General features: G+C 50.1%; 1 protein-coding gene across 5 annotated transcripts in view; it reads left to right on the plus strand.

Moving 5' to 3' along the window:
- zbbx (zinc finger, B-box domain containing) overlaps positions 1-14,051 on the plus strand; it is a 198,242-nt gene that overhangs the window by 72,158 nt on the left and 112,033 nt on the right. For all 5 annotated transcript variants that reach the window (XM_085990387.1, XM_085990384.1, XM_085990383.1 and 2 more), the window contains 2 exons: positions 1,644-1,753; positions 4,006-4,085. In XM_085990387.1, coding sequence (XP_085846513.1) covers positions 1,644-1,753; positions 4,006-4,085 — 190 coding nt within the window. The remainder of the gene's footprint in view (positions 1-1,643; positions 1,754-4,005; positions 4,086-14,051) is intronic.

Raw genomic sequence — 14,051 nt, forward strand, 5'->3', positions numbered from 1 at the left:
AATTGGGGCGTTACCCAATTTTCGGGCGGGCGCAGTGAATATAGCGCCACCTCCCATATTGAGTATCCTTTTAGCGCCGGCGCTAACTCTTCGCTCGCCCGCAGGCGCAGGCAGATCATGACGTCATTTCAGTGTGCAACGCCTTTTTGGCGCCCCGGACCGGATATTCGGTGGCGCCCGCAACCTTTTCGTCTGGCGCTATTAGTGACAGTTGGATGGAGCGTTCCCAGGCCCTTCTCGGACTCGGCGGGCGCTATTTAAAGGGGACAGCACTAGTATAAAAGCTGCAGCCATTTGGCCTGGCCATTCTGATCGTTGCTGGAGAGAGTTGCTGACCTTCTGTTGGACAGTAATTTTCTCAGAGCCTTCAGAGGCACTGGCACTGGCAGCTTGAGGGCCCGGCTCCCGAGCTGGTGATGCAGCATCTGAAAGCAGGGAGGTGGAAGAGTGGCTTTAGCAAAAGGACAGCTTGGCAGCAAGGGATGCCAGATTGCGGCAAGGCTATGACATGGGTCCACAGTGAGAAAGCATGCTGGCGGGGGGAACAAGTGGAAGGCGACGGTTGTAATAGGTGAGAACCTTACCATCGCTGTCGACAATGGGGTCGTCAGCTGCAGTGGTCACAGGACCACTCAGACGTCCTCCAAGAATCTGGTGGACTCTCTCCTCGAGATCCGTGAGAGTGACCACTTGTGGAGGTCCTCCACCGGTGCGAAGCTGGTCTTTGCCAATCCTCGCCAGCTTGGACTGCAGGGGAAAGGAGGGGAAGTTATGTTACAAGATGCCCTGAGTGATCATCTCACGCCCCCCATGGTGCAAGAGCCCTTACATGACGCCTTGAGTCAAATGTGCATGTGTGTGCCCAGAAAGGGCCATGGGTGCTTGCTGGCAGATGGCCAATGGGGCACAGCCCACCCTGTAGCCATAAAGTCAGGTGCAAATGAAGGGATGCAGAAGTTTGCAGAAACAACACTCACCCTCACGACCCGAGTGAGGTCGTTGAATTTCTTTCTGCATTGGACAGGGCTCCTGGTCACCATGCTGCTGGAGTTGACCCTCTGGCATACATCCCTCCAAGCTCGTCGGTAGTCCTTATGATTCGGCCTCGTGCCATTGTCTGGGTAGAGAACATCTCGCCGGCGCTCCACTGCGGCCACCAATTGCTCCAGAGCCTCATTGATGAAGCGCTCTGCTCTCTGTCTCACCTTCTCCATCTGGTCCAAGTTTTTAGCGCCAGAGAAGGGCCTACGCCGATTCTGAGGCCTGCAAGGCGAAGAGTGTGGATGCTGAAGCTGACTGACCCACCCCTTTAAGAGCTGGCCGGCACCTGGAAGTCTCGTGGTCATCAGTAATAGAGAGCACCTGCGCTGCGCCCGTCCGCTCCGATATTGGGTTGCGCCGGAAGATTAGCGCCTTAGGAGTCCCGTGTAACGCCTGAATTCGCGCCTCAATCCCCTTTAGGGGTGATGCAACCCAATATCGCGCCAGGCGGCGATAAGTTTCGTCTGGCTATAAACTTTGCGCAGCGCCAGTTCTAACGCCTTAAGCGGGGCTATACCCAATTTCTAGGCCTTTAAAGTTTTAAAGCAATTTTTGTGAAACCTACACTGACACCATCACCTGTTTTCTTTTCTTTTTGGCAGCTGAAGAGATTGAGGAACATGAAAACTGTGTTGCTCTTTTTAAAGTAGATGAATCCTCTAAAGATGCAGAGAAAGTGCAGCCAGTTTTGAGAATTATAGAATTAGAAGAGGTAAGTTATGTTTATACCAAGTAAATTAAATGCCTGGGGTTGCAAGGACAGAAGCAAATAAATTAGTAATTTTCCACTGCAAGACCTCCAAGTGAAGGCCAGATTTGTATTTCTAAGCTGTCAGAGATCTCGTTGAACTTATACAATGGCTTTGGGAGTCCAGTCATAGCTGTGCAGCAAAGATTGTAAAAGTGAAACTCTAACATCAAATTAAATCTTTCATACCACAGCAAAAACATTACAGACATTACAAGGTGCTTGGTTGCCATATTGGAAGAGCATTACAATCTACAACTCCTAATTAAAAAATCTGAGCTCTATTATTGTATAGCAACTGTGAATTTCAGTGGTCAGACCAATTCATTCAAGTTCTGTCAAGTTACAAAGTGATACGAGTATACTAATCTTTAAATATTGGTATTTTTATATATACTAATGCATACTGAATAGTTTTCTTTAAAAATAAAGATTTTAAATAACTAGTATACCATTTTGATTTTTTTGTTAGTGTTGCCGTTAAAGAACATTACACAATTGCTTAAGGCAGCCATCCAAAAGCGTGAGACTGTAGAGGTTCTTGTGCAAAGGGGTTAGGGGCAGCCTGGCTGTAGTTATTGTGGCACGGAAATGCTGTTTGACTGGGAAGGAGATGTCAAATTATGAGAGTTTACTCTTACCAGTGGTTGTTGTTTAACATTTTTAACTTTTAACTTATTTAACTTTTAAAGATAATACAGTTGCTTCTACCACATCCCAAATCCAGCCAGTCCTGGCTCTTTGCACCCTGTCTATAGATTCCTCTTCCCACATATGGGCAGCAGTCAGCTTGTGCATGGGCCTCTCTCTCCCTTGCAGCACACACCCAACTCTTAATGACATGGTACTTGTGAGTTATTCTGGAAGGAAACCCCTTCCAATTGCGCAGGGATTGAGAGGTGGGATGGATAGTATCCTACACCGTACTATCAAGTGAGCATTTTATAAAAAGAAAAGTCATGCTATTAAAATTGAAACTAATAGCCATGCATGTATTCTCAAAGTGACACTTTAAAGATCAGAAAAGTTTACTGATTATTTCATAGGTACTTATCTCTAATGGACAGCTTTTTAAAATACTTGATATCAGCATCCAGTAAAAGCTCAGCAGTCAGACCCCATTTTAGGAATATGACCCTTTATGGACAGCCTGCACTTCTCATATTCCCACATGTCAGGGAAAATGACTGAAAAGCAGAGTTTTAAGAATCTTCTAACTTTTAGCGAAGAGGAACTTTGTAGAAGCTTTTAAGTGTGTAGCATTTTAATGTACCTGTAAATGCCCCTTATTAACTTCATGGTGAGACTTCCCAAAGTTTGCTTACTTGAAGTAATGGTTTTACATTGGCATAAGTAGCACATTAAGCACTGCGGATGCAGTATGGTCAGTGCATTTTTGTGACACATTTCTTTTGCTGCTGCTAAATGACCATGAAAGTAGCCTGTTGTGAGTAATTCTTCTGCTGATGGAAGATCCATCCACGTCAAAGGCTTTTTGTTTTCTTAGGAGCTTCAAAGCTCCAGTTAGTGAATTAAGTTCTATGAATAAGTTTCAGTTTTCACAGAAAAAATAAATTGAATTTTAAATGTTATCCCAAAACTCTTTTATTTATATATATATATATATATATATATATATATATATATAAAAAAAAAAAACCCACCCTGAAATCCTATGTACTAAAAAGAAATATAACTATTTCAGTTACCTTCAAGCAATGGCCTTGGTCATAGGCCTTTATTTATTGCTGTTTTTCAGTTGTAAGTTGTTTAAGTTGTCAAGTCAGCTTGCCTGAGTTTTGTAAGGTATCATTACTAAATTGTCAGTCTTATTTGTATGGAAAATGGAAGTGTTCCACTGGTTCAATAACCAATGTTTTATTAAGGTTAGGGTTAAGACACATTGCTGGGGTAGAGTGGGGAGAGATTTACTCTTCTTTGGACTATGGAGTGCTGATGCTGGCACTAAAAAAGGAAAAAGTGTTCCAATGCTCCGCATGTGCATCCCTGATTTAGGCCAGGGCCAACATTCATGAAGAATCCATGGCAGGCCAGAGAAAGTGGGGTAACAATTTGAAAAATATTGTGCTAAATACAAAAGTTTAGATCTATTCCATTATAAAATAGTAGAGGCATATGTTATGGTAGTTGGAATCAGGTGTAAGTGAAATTATTGTTAAACCATATAATGAACCAAATTGTGTCTTTATAACCAGACCACTGATGAAATAGTGGAAGGAACTTTCAATTACTTGGTCAAAGAAGCAGATTACAATGGACAAGAAAATAGAACGAGGTAATACATTACTGCAATATTTGTGAATTACTTCAGTTCAGGTATACAGAAACTTCAGAATAAATGGCATTTTGCAACAAAAAAAAATCTGTTTTAAAAACCACTAGGAGAGGATGGTTAAATTACTCATGAACAGCTTTCATGATTTTCATCAGCTACAAGACTATAAGGCCTAGAAATTCGGTTGGTAGCGCCAGCGATTAGCGCCTAAAGAGCCCGAGAATTGGGGCGTTACCCAATGTTCGGGCGGGCGCAGTGAATATTGCGCCACCTCCCATATTGAGTATTGTTTTAGCGCCGGCGCTAACTCTTTGCGCGCGCCCGCGGGCGCAGGCAGATCATGACGTTATTTCAATGTGCAATGCCTTTTTGGCGCCCCGGACCGGATATTGGGTGGCGCCCGGAACCTTTGCGCCTAGCGCTGTTAGTGACAGTTCAATGGAACGCTACCAGGCCCTTCTCGTAGTCGGGGGGCGCTATTTAAAGGGGACAGCTCTAGTATAAAAGCTGCAGCCACTTGGCCTGTTCATTGTGATCGTTGCTGGAGAGAGTTGTTTAGCTACTGTGGAGCAGATTTTTTGGAATGTAGTCTTAGAATACTTGGGACCTTCAAACCTGTCCGGAGCAGCTGGAGCGCTACACCTAACAGCGTTTGGACCGACTGGCATCGGTATGGGAGCTGCTTTGGATGGCAACGTCCTCATGGCCGGACACTGTGAAGGGGCAGAGAGACGGCGGGAGAGAGGGCCGGGATTGGCCAGAAGGAGGAGGGACAATGGAGGTCGGCCAATCCGAGGGTACGCTGCGAGGGTATTCAGGCAGCAGGTCTCATACCTTGCAATGTCAGAGGAGCAGTGTGTGCGAAGGCTCCAATTCGGGAAGGAGGTTGTAACTGAGCTGTGCCACCTGCTTGCTCAGGATCTGCAGCCGCGTCTACGGTGCAGGACCTCTCTGTCGGTGTCCGTTAAAGTGACTGTTGCCCTCAATTTCTATGCCACCGGATCCTTTCAGGCAGCCACTGGGGACATTGCGAATATCTCTCAGTTTGCAGTCCATTGTTGCATCCGGCAAGTTACAGCTGCCCTTTATAGACGAAGGCGTCAATTCATCACCTTCCCTCTGAGCCTGGAGAAGCAGGCGGAACGCGCGCAGGGCTTCGCTGCTATTGCGGACTTCCCCATGGTGCAGGGGGCGATTGATTGCACACACGTGGCTTTGCGGGCGCCATTGCTCAATCCTGAGGACTTCCGCAACCGCAAGGTGTTCCACTCCCTCAATGTGCAGCTGGTCTGTGACCATCGCCAAATGATCATGGCAGTCAACGCCCAATTCCCAGGGAGCAGCCACGATGCCGTCATCCTGCGGCAGACCTCAGTTTGTGACCTTTTTGAGGGGCCGGCTTGCCCACGAGGCTGGCTTCTTGGGGACAAGGGCTATCCTCTCTGCCCATGGCTCATGACACCACTCCATTTGGCCGCCACCCCAGCAGAACAGCTGTACAACAGCAGCCATCAGGCGACCAGGAACATTGTAGAGCACACTATTGGTGTGCTCAAACAGCGTTTCCGCTGTCTGGACCATTCGGGGGGAGCCCTGCAGTACTCGCTGGAGCAAGTGGGTCACATCGTCGTCATCTGCTGCATGCTCCACAACTTGGCGATTCGACGCACCCAGCCAATGCCAGCTGTCCCTCAAGGTCCAGCAGAGCAGGCGGACGAGGAGGAGGAGGAGGAGGACGAGCAGGTGGACGAGGAGGAGGAGGAGCATGCGGAGGAGGAGGAAGATGGGAGGGCTCCTGCAAGTGGAAGGGCCATCCGTCAGAGGCTCATCAGGACTCGGTTCCAGGCCCCTCTGGCGGAATGATGGGTGTCATTCGTCCTGCGCACTGCGGATCTTTGAAAGGCTCTGAAGGCCAGCATGACTGTAAATAGTTACGTGTACCATTGCAAATGAAAACTTTTCTTTATTGTCACAAAAGTCCTTCCTTCCAGCATAACAACGTCATGTCAACAGAAACCATAACTAACAAAATAACAGTTAACTCTTCGGCAAAGCCGCAAAACTAAACAAACCATTTCCAACTATCACAACAGGTGAGGGAGTCCTTCAATTTGGCCAAAGAAACGTCTCTGCACCTCCCTCTACTGCTGGCCCCTTGATGGAGAACGACTTCTCTTTCGCGGTCGGCCCCTTCCCTCCCTGCTGCTCCTACGTAATTGAACCCCAGTGGTGGGGTCAAGGCTGTGGGAAGCCTGCTGACTGTGTGGAAGCGCAGAAGCCCCTGAGTGACGGCCTGGCCGACCTCTGGTCTTGGAGGGTGCGGACGCAGGCTGCTTGATCTGAGCATGGCTGGAAGCAGTGTGCCCTGCAGGTGGTGGCAGCTGCACTGCAGACGTACCAGCGGTGGTATGAGCAATGGTCACCTGCCGAGAGAGGACACCTGCACCATGGTCGGACGACACACTGGCTCTCTGAGGGGACCGGTTCGGCTCAACCACCACAATCGCCTGCTCTGCTGATTCCTGGCCTTGTATGGTCCTGGAAGGGCCCGGGGTGATCCTAGCTGATGCAGATAGGGTGGCTGCAGTGAGAGTTCGCGTTGCCTCAATCTGGGTGTGGACGAGGCCAGCAAGTGACTGCGTGGCAGCAGTGAGGACCTGTGTGGCAGGTGCCAGTGCTTCGGAGAAGCCCTGGACAGTTCTTTCCATTGCTTCGGACAAGGCCGGAGCAGTCCGTTCCACTGCCTCGGACAAGCCCTGGACAGACCTTTCCAGGAATTGTCCGAGGCTCTGAACAGTCCTCTCCATAGCAGCCTCGAAGCCCTGGACAGTCCTCTCCATTGCTGCTCCAAAGTCCAACACACTCTTTGCCAGTGTTTCTATTGACTGAGGCATCCTCCCCACTGCAGCCATCAGCTCAGTGTGCCTGAGCCGGGCCTGGGTGCTCATTTCAGCAAGGCTACACACCTCCTCTGCACTCTGTGCCTTGCCCTCCGGGGAGCCGGTGGCCGAACTTGCCTACCCACCCCCCCCCCCCCCGCTGCTGCATGCCGCTTGTTCCGGCAACTGGCTCATCAGCAGAGCCTCCCCCCTCCCCTCCAGGGAACTATTATCCCCAGTCTGCAGATGTGTACGCTCCCCTGAAGTTGGAACGGATGCTCCGGCTTCCTCCTGATCCTCGCCTCTGGAGGCACTGGCACTGGCAGCTTCAGGGCGCAGATCCCGAGTTGGTGATGCAGCATCTGAAAGCAGGGAGGTGGAAGAGTGGCTTTAGCAAAAGGTCAGGTTGGCGGCAAGGCATGCCAGATTGTGGCAAGGCTCTGACATGGCTGCACACTGAGAGAGCATGCTGGCGGGGGGACCAAGTGGAAGGAGACAGCTGAAAAAGGTGAGAGCCTTACCCTCGTGGTCGAGAAGGGGGTCGGCAGCTGCAGTGGTAACAGGACCACTCAGACGTCCTCCAAGAATCTGGTGCACTCTCTCCTCGAGATCCGTGAGAGTGACCACTTGTGGAGGTTCGACGCTGGTCCTTTCGGATCGTCGCCAGCTTGGACTGCAGGGGAAAGAAGGGGAAGCTCTGTTACATGATGCCTTGAGAGATCATCTCATGCCCCCCATGGTGCAAGAGCCCTTACATGATGCCTTGAGAGAGCATCTCATGCCCCCCATGGTGCAAGAGCCCTTACATGATGCCTTGAGTCAAATGTGCATGTGGGTGCCCAGAAAGGGCAATGGGTGCTTGCTGACAGATGGCCATTGGGGCATCATGGCAAGAGGGTGCGCGAAGTGAGGTGCAGATGGAGGGAATCAGAAGTTTGCATAAACAACACTCACCCTAACGACCCGAGTGAGGTCGTTGAATTTCTTCCTGCACTGAACAGGGCTCCTGGTTGCCATGCTGCTGGAGTTGACCCTCTGACAAACATCCCTCCAAACTCGGCGGTAATCCTTTTGATTCGGCCTCCTGCCATTGTCAGGATACAGAACATCTCGACGGCGCTCCACTGCGGACACCAACTCCTCCAGAGCCTCAGTGCTGAAGCGCTCTGCTCTCTGTCTCACCTTCTCCATCCTGACCAAGTTTTTTGCGCCAGAGAAGGAAGAGCACCGATTCTGAGGCCTACAGGGCGTTGAGTGTGGAAGCTGAGGCTGACTGACCCACCCCTTTAAGAGCCGGCCAGCGCCTGGAAGTCTCGTGGTTATCGGTAATTGAGATCACCTGCGCTGCGCCTGTCCGTGCCGATATTGGGTAGCGCCGGAAGTTTTGCGCCTTAGGAGGCCCGTGCAATGTCTGAATTCGTGCCTCAATCCCCTTTGGGGGCGATGCGACCCAATATCGCGCCAGGCGGCGATAAGTTTCGTCTGGCTATAAACTTTGCGCAGCGCCAGTTCTAACGCCTCAAGCGGGGCTATACCCAATTTCTAGGCCTAAATCTATAAATCCCTGATGTATATTCTGTTTTCGTAACATCCAAAGTGTATTATAGACTGTTTATTAATATTTTTATTTAGTTTATTACTGATGCAATTTCCAGTTTGGAAACGGGTTAATATAGATTTTATCATGTTAATGTATTGTCAGTTTGACATGGCGTTTTGAAAAGGGAGGAGAGAGTAATTGAAGGAAAAATCAGGATCGTGCCACTTTGCTATTTGCCACATTTTAGATTCCCACTATACAGTCTGTTCCAGCTGTGATCCGAACGAGTATTACCTCTCCCTTGTTACTTTGTTCTCCTAATTCTGTCCAGCTTCCTTGGCCTTCTTCCCACCCATTACTGGTACATTACAACTGGATTTTCTCTCTCCAAATGACATTCACATCATCATTTCTATGATGCATTGAGGTTATGTGGTGCCAGTTTGTTGATAATTGTTGTGGCGATTGTCATCATCAGTGTGAAAACATCAAACTTGACATCAGTGTGAGGCAACGTCTACTGTATAATTTAAATAGTAAAATAATGACTGCAAATTAATTTAAACTTTTTTATTGTCCAACAGATTTTTTTTTAATATGTAGAATATTAAAATTCTATTTTTTATTCCTATTTTTGGGCTCTCTCCTTCCAGGTTTCCATTTAAATCTATATTAAAATTTTCATGTAGAATTCAAAGTTGCTGAGTGTAGATATTTTGTTGGAATAAGTAATGCTAAACTTAAAAATAAATATGAATCATTTATATTTCCTTAAATATGAAGTCTTGGATTCAACTCACTGTAATAGGTTAATGGTCACCAGAATGTACTTTTTATGCTGATGGAACAATTATATAACTTGCAAAGTGCTAGATGGATAGGTGTAAACAACCCACTTCATTTTAGTCTCTAAAAGCCTACCAATAATTTGTCATCTAGCACTAATAACAAAAGTGGAAAATCTAGGCTTTGTTATTATTAATGACTGAAAAATTATATAGATTTAAATTATTATAATGCACTTAAACTTTAGCTATGCTAATATGTATTTATTTTGGTGTACGGTGATTGTAAAATTTGGACTAAAGATCAATACTTCTGCTCTAATTAGCTCTATTGTAGGAACGGAGGTTCCTAGCTGAATAAAGTATTCGACTCGATGAATCAAATCAACAGGTTTTAATGAACAACGAAGTTAGCAGGGAAACTACAGGAGAAACGGTATACAGGTCTATATAGCTTGCTGGGCACTCGACGACTACTGGAAGATTCTGGAAGCTGACGTCATGGCGTCATCACGTTCTTCGCGCCACTGGTGGTCATGTGAGCAACGTCATGACGTCATCACGTGGAGTGCAGGAAAACACAATACAGTACAGTTTAAAGGTGCAGTCCGCGGCTGCACTATACTGTAGTTAAAGGGATTATTACCAATTGTTATGAGACCCTTGGTGGCTCCGCCACAGGCGCCCCCCCCCCAGAATCCACTTTAACAGACATTGTCAACCGAGTAGGAGGCTTAATGATCCTGACTGAACGGCGACGAAACTCAGGCAGCAGAAACGGGGCGTTATTTGAAGAACCAGTGCCGGATTGCGACAGAAGCGGCATCTTGGGGCGAAGCAGAAACGGTAATCCGAGGTGCAGGCGCGTCGGAGGCCGAATCGGGCTGTTCGACGGTGGGTTGATGCACAACTGGTCTGGTGGCTAACGGCGGTCGGCCACGGCGAGGCGGTTGGGCGGCCACGGCAGGCTCAGTCCGATCCAGGTGGGCTGGTTTGAGCCGGTCGACAGAAACAGTATCAGACTTTCCACCGACTTCGACTGTGAAGAACTTTTTCCCTGATGAGATGACACGAAAAGGTCCGGTATACGGCGGCTTGAGTGGGTCTCTGTGACCGTCTTGCCGAATAAAGACATAGTCCGAACTCATGAGCTCTGTCGGAACGTGAGGCCTCTGCAGGTCGTGCTGCGAGGTTGGGATGGGCCGGAAATTCCTAGCCGCCTCCTGATGAAGTAGGAGCTGTTGAGCTGCAGACCATGGTTCGGTGTGTGGAGGGAGGAAGTCACCTGGCACTCTGAGTGTCTGGCCATAAACCAGCTCAGCCGATGAAGACTGAAGATCCTCCTTTGGTGCTGTCCGGAGGCCTAGCATCACCCATGGGAGCCTATCCACCCAGTTGGGTCCTCTCAGGCTGGCACGGAGGGACGCTTTGAGGGACTGATGAAACCTTTCGCACAGGCCATTCGCCTGCGGATGGTACGCGGTGGTACGGTGCAGCTTGGTACCCAGGCCTTGTGCCACTGCGTTCCACAGCTCTGAGGTGAATTGCGGACCGCGGTCCGAGGAGATGTCCGATGGCACCCCGAAACGAGCTACCCACGACGAAAGAAATGCCCTGGCTACGTCTGCTGCGGTGGTGGCGGTCAAGGGAATCGCCTCTGGCCACCTGGTGGTCCGGTCTACGACTGTCAGGAGGTGTGTGAATCCACGTGACCCGGGAAGGGGGCCTACTAAATCCACGTGAACGTGGTCGAAACGGCGCTCAGGCATCGGGAAGTTTGCCAGCGGGGCCTTGACGTGACGGTGAACTTTGGCCTTTTGGCAATTGACGCAATTGTTTGTCCAGTCCCGGACGTCCAAATGCATGCCTTTCCAAACGAATTTGCGGGACAGTAGCCGTTGAGAAGCCCGCATCCCCGGGTGAGATAACCCGTGGATTGCCTGGAATACCTTGCGCCATTCGACCGGCACGATGGGCTGGGGCACTCCCATGGATGTGTCGCACAGGAGCGTGGTTCCTGCCTCTTGAAACAGCACGTCTGCAACCTGCCAACTGGAAGGTGTGGTCCTGTAATACAGAGCCCATCAAACGCTGGAATGCTTGGGCTGCATTTTTCAGACCGAATGGCATGCGGGGGAACTCAAAAAGACCGAACAGAGTGATGACTGCCGTTTTGGGGACATCTGGAGGGTGCACCGGAACTTGGTGATATCCACGAACGAGATCCACTTTAGAAAATATAGCGTTTCCAGCCAGATGAGCCGAAAAATCTTGGATGTGGGGAATAGGGTACCTGTCCGGTGTCGTGGCGTCGTTTAAGCGCCTGTAATCCCCGCAAGGTCGCCATCCGCCGCCTGGTTTGGGTACTATGTGCAGTGGGGAAGACCAAGGGCTGTCCGAACGCCGGATGATCCCGAGGCGCTCCATGGTCTGGAACTCCGCCTTTGCGACTGCCAGCTTGCCGGCTTCTAATCGCCGCGGCCAAGCGTAAACTGGTGCTCCGGTCGTGGAGATATGGTGCTCCACCCCGTGCCGCGTGCTTGTAGCTGAAAAAGTGGGCCTGGTGAGCTCCGGGAATTCGCCGAGCAGGCGCGTAAAGTCGTCTTGCGACGGAACTGCGCAGGCCACCGACCAGGACACGGCGGTGCTGCGGTGGCAGGGCACTGCGTGGAAAGTGGACGCATTAATGAGTCGGCAGTGTTGGACGGCGACCAGCAGACCGTTGGCGCAGAAAAAATCGGCCCCCAGGATGGCCTGTGAGACCTTGGCTGTAATAAAGTTGCAGACAAAATGTTGACCGGCGAAGGTTAAGTTTATCGTCCATTTCCCGAACGTATGCATGGCAGCGCCATTTACTGCCACGAGGGAAGGCCCTTGGCTGCCGGATAGTAGGTGTGATGAAATATATGCCTTCATCAGCCCCTGTGTTTCACCTGCTTTGTATTGTGTGTACCGCCCCCTTTTTCCTATTGTGTGTATTGGCTACGCCCCTGTCTTTTGTCATATAAAGGTCTCGAGCTGTATGAGTCATTCTATCAGACGAACCCGATGTGGAAAGACCTGCAATGTTCTTAGTGATTAAAAGCCTTCAGTTGAATCCTTTAAACTCCTTGTCTTTGAGTTATTGATGGCACATCAATTTTAATCACTAAAACACCAAGATGGATCGACTCCTGAAACCAGAGCGCTTGGATCTGGACCCCCCATGCCTCAGGCGCAGCCACACAGTTCGGACACTGGTTCCAATGCTTCGAATTTTTCATCGCAAACTCATCCACCGCCATAGCAGCCGCAACCGCCACCGGAGACGTGAAACTGGGAATCCTGCGAAACTGGGTGAGCCATCGGGTCTCCCCTCTCATCCAAGATGCCACCAGCTACGGGGATGCCTGCACCATTTTGAAGGCCCACTACGTGCGGCCAATAAACGAGGTGTACGTCAGGCATCTTCTGACTACTCGCACGCAGCGGCATGGTGAGTCACTAGAGGACTTCATGCTAAGCCTAAAAGTACTGGGCAGAGACTGTAACTGTAAGGCCATGTCTGCCATCGTGTACACGGAGGAGCTGATCCGAGACTCCTTTATTGCGGGCCTCAGTTCAAATTACATTCGGCAGAAACTGTTTGAAAAGGAGGGACTGGACTTAAAACAGGCTATGGGCATAGCGCGATCGCTGGATATGGCCCAGAGGAACTCTGAATCCTGTTCCTCAGGCCACGCGGCCCACTCCGCCTCGTGGGGGCCGCCATCTTGGAAGCCATCTTCACCTCCCAGGTCTCAGGCCAGCCCAGCACCATCGGAGCCCCAGCTGCCACCCAGGAGCCCCACTACTGTCGCGATGCATCGGGGCCCGAAATGCTACTTCTGCGGCCAGGACAAACACTCCAGGCATCTGTGCCCAGCGAAGGGCACCACCTGTTTTAAATGCGGGAAGAAAGGACATTTCAGCAAAGTCTGCAGCGGGAACCCCGCCTCCAACTCCGCTACTGCCGCGTGCGCGCCGTGGGGGCGGCCATCTTGGACGCCATCTTGTCCACCCTCATGGAGTCCACCATCTTGCCCCGACTACACGGACCTCCAGGACCCACTGGTGGCCTCGATCACTGGATCAATCCAGGCTGCATCCGTTGTCTAGATTGATGATGGACATAGAAGTAAACGGGAACAAGGTTAAATGCTTGATTGACTGCGGGAGCACCGAAAGCTTTATTCATCCTAGCCTGGTAAAACGACTTTCACTAACGATAGTCCCCACACAGGGCAAAATCGCCATGGCTGATAAGACTCATACCTCAAAAATTACAGGTTTCTGCGCGGTTATGTTGTCGGTAAAAGGCACTGATTACAGAGATTTTAAACTATTGATAATGCCAGATCTCTGTGTGAGCGTGATCTTGGGTCTGGACTTCCAGTGCCACCACCAAAGTATCACGCTTACCTACGGTGGGTCCCAGCCGCCCCTCACAGTGTGCGGTCTGGCTACCCTGAAGGTCAAGCCGCCCTCTCTGTTCGCCAACCTCGCACCCAACTGTCGACCCATAGCGACCAAGAGTAGGCGGTACAGCTGGGAGGACAGGCGGTACAGCTGGGAGGACAGACGGTTCATTGTGTCGGAAGTAGAAAGACTCAAGCGGGAGGGTATCATCGAATGCAGTACCAGCCCGTGGCGCGCCCAGGTAGTAGTAGTTAAGGGTAGCGAAAAGAAGCAGATGGTGATAGATTATAGCCAGACGGTTAATCTATACACCCAGCTAGACGCC

Source organism: Somniosus microcephalus, chromosome 6, assembly GCF_052327205.1.
Source record: "Somniosus microcephalus isolate GS21.2 chromosome 6, FLI_Smic_1.0, whole genome shotgun sequence".
Classification (NCBI taxonomy): domain Eukaryota; kingdom Metazoa; phylum Chordata; class Chondrichthyes; order Squaliformes; family Somniosidae; genus Somniosus; species Somniosus microcephalus.